This window comes from Hippoglossus hippoglossus, chromosome 7 (genome assembly GCF_009819705.1).
Source record: "Hippoglossus hippoglossus isolate fHipHip1 chromosome 7, fHipHip1.pri, whole genome shotgun sequence".
In the NCBI taxonomy this organism is placed as follows: Eukaryota; Metazoa; Chordata; class Actinopteri; order Pleuronectiformes; family Pleuronectidae; genus Hippoglossus; species Hippoglossus hippoglossus.
Genome location: NC_047157.1, coordinates 3,548,835 through 3,560,183, shown reverse-complemented (window position 1 = coordinate 3,560,183; position 11,349 = coordinate 3,548,835). Strand labels below are relative to the sequence as shown.

The following is an 11,349-nucleotide window of genomic DNA, read 5'->3' as shown; positions in this document are numbered from 1 at the left end:
CACTAAACGAGATACACAAAGAGGTTGGAATGCAAGACTTACATTAAGCTAGAAATATATAAAACTACACGTGGATGTTGTCTGCATCAGACAGTACCCAGTTTCTTACTAAAAGCAAAAAAGAGAGGGAGAGAGAGAGAGAGAGCATTATTAAAAATCAAATCAGTTTTCAGCTTAAACTGATGAAAAAATTCCCTTAACTTTTTTTATGTTCTGCACCTACTAGTAAAGAGGAAAAGTTGAGGATAAGTGCATCCCTAGTAGGTGCAGGTCGAGGTAATGGATCTACAGCCGAGCCACAGAACAGAGCAACATGAGCATCCATCTCATATCAAGTGTTTCTGACGCGCACTGGTTTGGTGTCAGCTTTTTTTCCTGTTAGCTTGTGTATGGAAGCTTATTTCTGCCAAAAAATAAACTTCTTTTCAACTAAATGAAAAGCTTAACTTAACTATCAATTTTGATGCCATACATTTAAAATGATAAAGTAGCAGATGAGAAGTTAAAGCAAATGACTTTAATTTCCACTCACTGAATTTGCTAATGATGTCTTAGTGCGTAGTAATAGAAAACAGAAATTTGACTCACTAAATCCAAATGTGTGTTTGCAAAATTTCAAAATGCTACGTCAAATCTTTGTCTTCATTACATACGTTTTTATAAACCAAATCTAAATTATGATACCAATAATATTTTTTTAATTTTAAAGCGAATTTCAATTTTGTAAATAGGGATTATTTAAAAACAGTCAATAATCTTGATTTAATACTGTATTTTATTAATTTGAGGTGATTCGTTTTTTTTCTTTCAGTAATTGGTTTCCATACACATCGGGATGGGATTGATTAATGACTGACCCAGTCCTGGGTCAATCTGAAAATAAAATAAAGACAATAGCTGTGAGTTCTGATGGTGTCGGTGTTTCCAGCCACGAGCACAGCCTGACCACACACTTTCACTTCCGTCTTAAAAAATATAAAATTATATTTGTTTATTTTTCGCCTATTTGCTAAGTTGATCCACTTCACAATGAGAAACTGACAGTGTCCTCCTCTGCAACATGGTGGCCTCAGTCACACAATCGAGTCATTAAAGCAGGAAGTTGCTCCTGTTAGCAGGGACCAGGGCGGTCTGCTTTAAGTGCTTATAATTTGGGGTCACTCCTGACACGATGTTTGTTCAGTTACATTGTATATAAATGGCCTGCAGGTGTGCCTCGGTTGCAACAGTCTCAGTGGAAGCTTGTGGTCAGGTTGTGGCTTCGACGCCCCCTGACAACCATCGTTTGTCATCGCCTCAGAATAACAGACACGTCGCTGCTGCTCTCTTCAAGAACTTGGCTGCAGAGTTTGATTCTATAAATTTATGAGAAAGAAGGCAAAGCTGGTTTCCCAAAACAAAAGCTTCAGAGGGGAAGGGGCAGGGGGCTCGTATGAAGAAGGGTATTAGTGAGAAGTCTATCAAAAATACTGTTATTCTTTTGGAGAAGAGAAATACACAAAGGTTGATAAAGTCTACACATCAAACTAATGGCACATACATGTACAGGATCAATACAAAATTAAAAAACATATGAACATATAAGCTGAAATTTTAAATGAAAAAAAAAATACTCTTTTTTAAAGGTTGAAAGTGCTAGAATTCAGATTAGCTCACAGAAACCCAGGGAGGACAAACTTAATACATGCCCAAAACTTTTCCTTAACCCTTTTTTTAGGATTAAATGAATCTTTGTTACAAAAATATAAATGCTCAATTTGATTGCTACAAATCTGGCTTGAGCCAGGAGGATTTTTCTTAAAGACACATTTTTAAACTCATAATAAAGATCAAATTTGAATCTTGGCTCTTTTTTTTTTTATATATATCAGGTAAATTTATCAGAAAGGTGCCGACAGCGAATTTATTTAGGATCAATGACAAGTTTGATCGTTTGACAAGAGTCATCATCAAAATAATGACCTTCCAGGGGGAGACTAATAAGTGTAAAATAAGGTTCAAATTAGTTCAGAACTCTGAATATAAAATCTACAATTTCAGCGATGAAGATGTGGTTAAACAGTCAGACTGTCGGGAAGCTTTTACAACATCATTGCTTGGTGATTCCGAATTTTCAGTTGCTCCGAGGGGAATATTCACCTGTCTAACACGCAGGGGCCGTCAGCTGCTCATGGTTGGGCTTTTCATATCCTACAGTATACAAATCGGATTACAAGCAATTGTGCAAAAGTGTGAGTTTCTTCTCCCGAGGTTTTGGTAAGAAAAAAAAAATAAAACAAATAAAAATGAGGTGATGTGTTGTGTTGTTTTTCGAGGTCCTGTTTTATACAAACAGAAAATAATATATCATATGACAACAAACAAAACAAATATATGACTATGAGCGATACTGCAAGTCTCGCAGTCAGTCGCGTTTCCCCCTGCAGTGCTTTGAATGTCAAAGCCTCGGGAATTTCAGTGACTGCATTCTTCCAGATATCGCCGTATTTTCAGACCCTTTTCCTTTGACTCTACAAAGCAGCTGAGAGAAGAGGAGGAGGAGGAGGAGGAGGAGGAATATGGGGGTGACCGGGGTGGGTTGGGGGAGGCCGGGGCTGCTGAACACTTCATCGGGTCTGTTTGTGCATGTTTTCAGCTTGCTGTTCATCTTGCAAAAGATTGAAATGATCTAGTGGTCTACAGTTGTCGTCCATCAGCAACCGTGGCTAAAAGCAGCAATATGTATTTTATTTTTCCTTGTTTATATGCTATCTTTTTTTTCTGTTTCTTTCTTCTCTTTGTTCTTTTTCAGTCAACATTTAATGTCTGCTAAAGGCGGAGTGAGCGGGGCTCCTCCTGTGACGGAGGACGTCACAGGTGATGCAGGAGCTCGGCCCTGTGTGAACTCGTGGATATGTCACTTGTGTTTGCCATGCCACGGACAGAACAGTAGCTAAAGGAGCACCTGTTTCACTTTGAGGTTTAGGGTTAACTTTGGGCTCAGGTTTTTAAAGGCTGGTGGTGAATGGTTAAAAAGGCTCTAAACTCCGAGATATCCAAAACCACTGAGCTCGGAGTGAAACCTGCTCTGGGATTTACATATTCTACCAGATAAAGACCTACAGTCATAAATCCATAGGCCATCCACGTCAGCATCCCTACAACACAATCTAGTTCAAATCCTACTTGATTATTAAGCCACTAACAGCCGTCTATAGATATTTCCCATCCACAGTTCTGATCCACTATACTATCTCAAGTACATGTAAAGGTAAAGACTGGATATGACAGAGAAAGCATAAGGGAAAAAGCTAATACTTCATCCATTTGTTTGATCAAAAAAAATGCAAGATACACACAAATGTAAACCTGCCAGACATCATAAACATCATCACTTAGTTTTAATACATCTACCTAAAATACACCTTACTGAGATAAAAGCAATTATAATATTCATTTTTGAGATATTTCGTACACTGCAATAACATTCTTTACCACATTTTTCCTCATCTGTCACTGTTATTCTTGTTCTTTGCCATTCACATATGTCAGGGTTCACCATTAATATGATGATGATGATGCATCTTTTTAAAAGACTGCGTAAAGATGTGTCTGTGTTATATTCCAAAAATATAGCCTATGTTTTAGATATGTCAGGCAGCCAAGAGCCGGCTGCAGTATGTCGTTATCGAGGGAACTTTAAAAAAAAAAAAAGATAACTGTTAGAGGGAAGACGGGTGAAGGAAGAAGAGTCCTCACAAAAGAAACCAGGTGGATTCTGGGTCTTTGAAGGAACCACGAGTCTCAGGCAGTGAAAACCTCTGGAGGTCACAAGTGAGGAGACTAAAGGTTTCCTGGGGAGATTCCTAAAGGTGAAGTGCCGTCTGCTAGAAAAAAGTGCTTCTCTTGAGGAAAAGTAAAAAAAAAAAAAAAAAGAAGCCAGCATGATGATACAACCATGTCAACCAACTCACACACTTTCACATTTCTTCCTGTTTTTTTTTTTCAAAGTGTGTGTGGGTCTCTGTGTTTGGCAGCAACCAGAGGAGGCAGGTCCTCGGTTTTTTTTTCATTTCGTGAACTATTTCCATTGAAACTGACCTGACTCTAGGAGCACATCAGTTGTTCAAAGAAAACAATTAGGTCTTCTATCAAATTGTTGTTTTAATCTTGTTTGAAGAGCACTTTTTTAGAGGCACTTTTGTGGCTCGAGCCTGGCAGTTTAAGAGGAGGATTTTAGAGCAAAGGTTCAATCGTTGGCTTGATTTCTATCTCACTTCATTCCTTCACTGATCTCTTCCTCTCTGTACTCGTCATGACAGCGGCTGGTTCAAAAGTCAAGATGAGACACATTCTACAATGTTCTTACATTTGGAAAAGAAAAATAAAGTAAAACAAAATATCCACTTCAAACTATATTTTTTCTGGGTCACAACAAGACAGACAATCTTCACTAAAAAATATCTTTGACTTTTTTTAATTATTACATGATAAAGTATGCAGTACCATGCCTTTTGGCCTACTGATCCTGCCCTCTATACTACTAAATAGGGGATGGAAGGGGGATAAAAGTTGAGGTAAATGGAAATTAAAAAGGAAAGGTTAATACATCGTTATAACTATAGGATAAGGGGGGGAAAAGCCCAAATAAAAGCTGCTTCATCTTCTTTTCTCACCTTTTCATTTTTTGCTCAAAGGGGTTTCACTTCCTTTTCAGGCTCAATCAAAAGCTGCTGTGCACTTTCATTTAAGGCTTCTAAGTGTTCATTTGTTTGTTTATTAATTCAAATTCTCCAACCTTTCAATCAGGCTTTGTGAAGCGCCACACCCAAAATATCCATGCTGAGCTGAGCTGAGCTGAGCTGAGGCAGGCATGGAGGCCGTCATGGCTGCGCAGGGCTGAGCCGAGGGCCGGCTCTCTCTCACTGGAAAGCCTGGTGGAAGCGAGGCAGTGTGGTGGTACTAAGGCTCGAGCTGAACATTGGGGGGAGGGGGTGCATGGGTCCGAGGCCCAGACCCCCACTGGAGCTCTGCTGCTCCTGAGGTTGCGGTTGCAAAGAGGTAAGAGGTGCTGCCGCATGGGGCTCGGCAGCGTGCAGAGATGAGGAGGAGGAGCAGGAAGAAGAGGAGGAGGTCGCAGATGAGGTGTAGCCCATTACCAGCCCTCCCGTGTTCATGGGGGCGCTGTAGGGGGGCAGGTTGAGGGGCAGGAACCCCAGCAGATGGGAGAAGTCCATGTTAGCAGCACACAGAGACTCAGCGATCATCGCAGGACTCTTGGACAGGAGGTGATCCCCGCAAAGCTCATCCGTCAGGCCCGAGGTGGGCTCCAGTCCGTCCTTGGGGGGCGAGGCAGCAGCGTGGGGCTCTACAGAGGAAACCGGACATGGCAAGCCACTCTGCAGATCCATGAGGAAGCTCTCCATCTCCACTTTCAAGGGCTTGTCCAGCAGGTATGAGGTAGATCCCAGCTGGTATTTGTGGGCTGGCTGGGGCTGGTGCTGCTGCTGGGGACCCGGAGATTGGTGGTGGGTAGGCAGTGGAGGGGAATGGTGGTGGTGGTGATGGTGGTGATGATGGTGATGGTGATGGGAGAGTGGGTGAAGAGGTCCAGGGGATTCCATGTGGCAGCCCATGCCCATAGTTGCAGACAAGGAACTGGGCATTAGGGACGGGTGTGGGTGACCCACCCCCGTATTAGACATTGCCTGGAGATGGTGGGGGTTGTACATGCCCATTGGAAACGGGGCCCCACTGGGGAAAGGTTTGCCCATCATTGGATCTTTGTTGGGACCCATGCCGCACATCATTGGACTGAGCTCCTCCTTCACAGAGCAGGGCGGGGATCCGGAAGCTAAAAGACCTAACATGTCTGGTGGCTCTGTCTTGATCTTCATCAGCTCCTGCGAGTGGCTCTTCTTCACATGGCGTGTCAGGTGGTCCTTCCTGCCAAAGCGCTGGGCACAGTACTGGCACAGGAAGTCCTTGCGGCCTGTGTGGACCACCATGTGCCGTCTCACATCCTTCCTTGTGTAGAAGCGACGGTCACAGTGGTCACACGGGTGTTTTTTCTCCTTGGTGCCACCTGACGACTTCCCGGAGTGGCTCTTGAGGTGCTCCAGGAGAACAGGCGTACTCTCGTAGCTCTGCATGCACACTTTGCAGGTGAGATCCCCTGCCGTGGCAGAGTGCATAGCCATATGACGCTTGTATCCCAGCTTGGTGTTGTAGTGCTTCCCACACTCCTCACACTTGAAGGCCTCCTTGTTGGGGTCATGGGTCTGCAGGTGGTTTTTCAGGTGGTCTTTGCGGTGAAACATTTTCTCACAGAATGAGCACTGATGGGTCTTCTGTGGAGAGTGTGTGGCCATATGCCTGCAAAGGAGCAAAACAGAGACTGAATGATAAAGAAGCTTTAGGACATGTAACATTCCTTAATGTTCCCTAATAACTTCCTTTCAGCCGAACCACTTGTTTTCCATATATCAAACACTTACAATGTTTCATAGTCAGGACCCCAATTTTTTTTTGATTTTGCAACTGTGTTAGCAAACAGTAGCTTAGTTACCCATCAAAAACGTACCAATCAGTATTGGCATGTTGTTTGTGTTGCCACCTGATGGATATAAGTCCAATAGTTAGCTTTGTCTTTGGTCTCCAACAACTGCTGAGGGAAATATCTGGCTCTAAATGCTGCACTGTGTTCACTAGCTTGTTGCTAACTCTTACTGTCTGCTGTTTGGAGCAGAGCTAACAAGTGAATGGTCAGTTTGTCTGAGCCTTTTCACTGAAAACAGCTGCCTGCTGCCTCTGAAAATGGTGCCAATGATGCTAATAAAGTTGTGGGTTGTGAAGCACTGAGCTGAAAGACACTGTAGCTGTTTTCAGACATGACCTCACAATTGGCTCTGGACTTTCTCCAGAGTTTGCCTTTGACAACCCCCTAACCCTAACCCATAAACAACACAGCAGGAGATTCAGACAACAATACAGACATGTCGAAGCGTTCAGGTGAGGGGTGGCGCAGCCTGCAGGAGGCAGGATGTAATGTATTATTCCACTGTGGAGATCAAGTGTTTTTCATTAGCAGTGCATCAGCACTGGTGTTGGCCCTTAAACTCTCTTAAGTCAACGACTTAAGAGAGTTGTTTTTTTTGCGTATTAGAAACGTCATCAACAAACCCACTCGCTCGCAATAAATCCTGCTGAGGATCTCCTGCTATGTTCTTACATGGGCTCATTCAGGCATTATCCAGATTTTTTACAAGGGGGTTGGTTGGAGTAACTCTAGAGCCCGGCGAATGTCCCTAGATTATCGGGAGTTCAGTGCATGTCTGAAAGCATCTTAACAGTATTGAGCAGAACTGCAGTGTGGTTTCTGAGGCTTTGTAACTACCATCAATCCCTTTCCCGTAGGGATCCAGGTGATCCATTGTTAGTAAAAAAATACTGATTATACTAGAATTTTTTTCGGTTAACTCATAGAAATAATAATTATTTCCTTTCTGAAGTGGCTAAATGTGGATTGCGAGAAAGCTGAAGAATCTGTGCATCACACTGTATTTCAAAGGATGTGACCTGATCAAGGCTTAATACCTGAAGAGTTTGTATTTGGAGCTGAAGGCCTTGGGACAGTGTGGATGCGAGCAGCGGAAGGGTTTCTCTCCCGTGTGACTCAGGGCGTGGACCCGCAGCTTCTCCTCTGAGGCGAACAGAGCCCCGCACACCAAACACTCGTTCTCGCTCGCTCTCCCTATCTCTTCACCCTCTCCTCCCCTCTCCCTCTCTCTCTCTTTCCCCCTCTCTCGCTCTCGCTCTCGCTCTCTCTCTGTCCGTGGCAGCGGGGCGGCGCTCCCAAACAGTTTGACGGCAGTCCGTCGTCCCTCTTCCTCCAGCGTCAGTGCGGTAATACGGTGTGAGGCATCGGCGGCAGCAGCTGCCATGGCAGCCCTAGAGTGCCGCTGCCATGAAAACTCACTTGTGGCTCCCCTGCCTCGCAGGCTCAACGTGGGAAGTTGTGGGGGTTTTGTGGGAAAAGAAGGCGTCTGACAGCTCACAGGAAGGGCTGAAGATCAAGCAGTAACATGGAGGTAAGCCAAAATCTGTGATGAGATAGAGGGAACACTCTTTGACACTTATTGTTTTCAAGCTTGCAACATCGTAATACTTTAAAGCCTAAGTTTTACCTCTTATAATTCTACTTGTCTTTCTTTTGTCTCTGCACTTCCCTTCGCTCACTATGCGTCAGTCTCTCCTCTCCTTCTCTCTCCTCTTGTCTTCTCTCCTCCTCACCCAGTCCCAACAGCTATGGTTGGGGGTGAGTGGGAAATACAGCTCTGCATCTTTATTGTCCTGTGAGGAGAGAGCACACACGACGAACACAAGGTTAAAAGTGACTCCAGTCTCCCACTGGTTTACAGCTTTTAAATGAGAGTGTAATAGATTAATGTGGACAAATCAAAACCTCAGAATCCACACACAAAAAAATCGAACCTCCCCAGCCCTTAATTCAACATGCTTAGCCTGAATCATAATTCCACCTCAAAAGCAGATGTCCTCTGAGCTCACTAGGGGGAGCCGGACGACAGTCTGATGGACGTGACAGGATTAGCAAAAAAACAGTTTTGTGAATGATGACTCTCACTCACAGTCACAGCACAGTACGTCTGTTTGTATAACAGTATGCAAAGACTTAATGTAATTACACAGCCTTATCCCTCATTATGTGTGTCTTCAGATGACACCGCTGTGCACAAATGCAGCTTTGTGTGCGTGCGTGTGTGTGTGTGTGTGTGTGTGTGTGTGCACATGTATGTACTTGTTATGAAACTGGATAAGGCTCCTGAAATCCTTAGGAAAACACACACAAGCCTCAGGGAAGAGAGAGGGTTGTGTCGGGGGTTGAACAGTGTTGTGCCACAAACTCAGACTTCCTAGAACTAGCACTACCTGTCACTCTAAATTCAACAAATTCCTGACAACAGCAGTGAAAACTGACGCAAACAAACCACAGAGTCACAAAAAAACACACACACACAGCGTAACTGAAAACTGTGTTGAAGCAGTTACTGTTGCTGTTTATTCAAATGAACCACACACACTCATGTTTCTGAACTCTCTGCCCCTCTCATCTCTGCGTTCCCTTATTTACCCTCAGTGACCTCTGCGACCCCTGCTAGCTAACACAGCAGCTAAGTCCAAGGTTGAGCGGACACAACACTGATCGCCATGTCAGCCGCGCTCCCAGCGTCAGTCACGTGAAATGAGTACCGTAAACACATGTGGGCATATGTGACAGAATGCACACACACACACACACACACACACACACACACACACACACACACACAGCTCTGTAATGGCATCCTTTCTGTGTGAGAGGTCAATGAGTTAAGAAAGGCAGCAAATACGCTGGAATCTGCTCTTTGCAGATGCTTGTTATTTTCACATGTTTACATAGAGATACTGTAAGCTGTAGGTGTGAACACACGTGTCTACATGTTGGTAAGTGTGGCTCAAAAATACACATATGAGCGTTGTGTGTGTGTGGTCATGTAAATGTTTTCTACACAAGATACACTTGCGTGCCGATGGCTCACGCATGTCTTTCAGTGTATGTGCATACATGTGTTTTTGTTCCCACAACGTGTGTCGTTACAGCGGTGGTTAAGAGGACCTGACACCTGTAGCGTAGTGTAATGGTCATCACCCAGCGGGGAGGGTGCAGGGGGGTGACACCCGTCCCATTGACCACCCTCAGGGAGCCCGGCTCTATTGTACAGCCTACCCACATCGCACATTCCTGGCCCGAACCATGCCGTGTTGCCCTGCCTCTCTCCTGCGCACACAACAGCACATACAACACGCAGAGTTCTGGTCACACCGAATGCAACATCATGTACCCCCCCCCCCCCCCCAAAAAAAAGCCTGTATGCTCATACACACACACAAAGGCACGCACACAGACAGGCAGACACAGTACAATGAAGAGGGTCGCCACCGTCAAGTCAGAGAAATAAACCAAATGGAGCTTGACCACAAAGGAGGCACCATGACAGACCACGTGGAGATGAAACCTCACGCATGGACGCCCTCAGGCCTGAACACGCCAAAATGACTCATCCTGACCTCTGCAACATCATCATGTTTTCACTATGCACTTTCACTATTCACTACACATCGGTAAAATTACCTTCACATCGCTGATGCTTTGTTACTACGATGCAGACAAAGTGTTACAAATAATATTCATATAAACCAGTAATTACTCATCTTGACCATGTCAAGCAGTGAATGCTGCGGTTGACACACACAAAAATCAAATGTGATTTTATGTTGTGTTGTCAGTGGTTGTGCGAAATAAAAAACTGTAGACCACATTTAGCAAATTAGTCAAATAAAGAGTAGAAGTAAAATGTTCTGACATTTTGACTCATATGGTAAAAGTAAAGTACTATTAACGTTAACATCAGCACAGTTCTACTGAGGTTCCGCATTAAGTCATGACAGTGACAGAGAGCCAGCACGAACAACACTGGGACAAGAAACTGAGGCAGCTAAATGGAATTCAGCCGTTGTTTGGTTTATTATTTCCACCCGTTTTAAACTCTACATAGATCTAAAACAATGAGTTATGATTAGTGTTGTATTCATGTTTCCTATACAGAGAGCTTTATCAAGTAATAAGCATTGCTTAGCTAAACCATAAATGTGGCCTGTTTTCTCATTTCAGTTTTGATGGGCCGACATCTAGACTTTACTAGTTTAGTAGCGTTGCAGTAAAAAGACAGCTTGAATCGAGTGGAATTTGATATGTATAAGTATGATGTCTAAAGGGAAATAAAATAAAATATATATAATAAAATTGCTGTCTGTTAAACAGTTTTGCTGAACAGCCTGAAAGTTATAAACCTTTTCCAATTCGGCCTTTCTGCACAAACCACTGTGCCTTTATAGGGCTCAGTACATCAACTGGCCCTCTACAACTCATGGAGCTCATGATGTCTGGGCTTGGGGATCTTTCTTGCACGTGTCACTGCTGTTCACTTCGCACGCCGCTGCATGTTCCTCATTATGTTCCCTCAGTGTTGTGTTTGCAGCTCGACTGTGATATACAGCCCCATCTCCTCCACACGCACTCACGCTCCAACAGCACCAAAACCCACACGTGTCTGTACGTGACAAACATTGAAATAGAAACAACAACATTTACATAAGGTAATATTTCACATACAGTGATTCCTTTCTTTGTATTCTTGTAGTTTCCTTACTGTTGTCAGCATTATTATATGTATTTTAAACTGTAAAATGTAAAATCTCTTCACTCGACAGTGTATGATAGGAGGGATGTTGCTCTCTGTACTTTTGTTG

At 43.7% G+C, this 11,349-nt stretch overlaps 1 protein-coding gene across 1 annotated transcript; it reads right to left on the bottom strand.

The window, feature by feature from the left end:
• Positions 1–4,179: 4,179 nt before the first annotated feature.
• plagl2 (pleiomorphic adenoma gene-like 2) lies at positions 4,180–7,957 on the bottom strand. Its single transcript, XM_034590442.1, has 2 exons — positions 7,576–7,957; positions 4,180–6,354 (listed from the first exon to the last, which is right to left on the bottom strand). The coding sequence occupies exons 1-2, from the start codon at positions 7,920–7,922 to the stop codon at positions 4,902–4,904; spliced, it is 1,800 nt and encodes a 599-aa protein (XP_034446333.1). The 5' UTR covers positions 7,923–7,957; the 3' UTR covers positions 4,180–4,901.
• Positions 7,958–11,349: the final 3,392 nt, after the last annotated feature.

Coding starts and splice junctions, on each gene's coding strand:
- plagl2 (XM_034590442.1), bottom strand. CDS start 7,922: ATGGCAGCTGCTGCCGCCGATGCCTCACACCGTATTACCGCACTGACG. Junction 6,355..7,575: donor TCCAAATACAAACTCTTCAG/GTATTAAGCCTT, acceptor GCTCCTTTGCAG/GCATATGGCCACACACTCTC.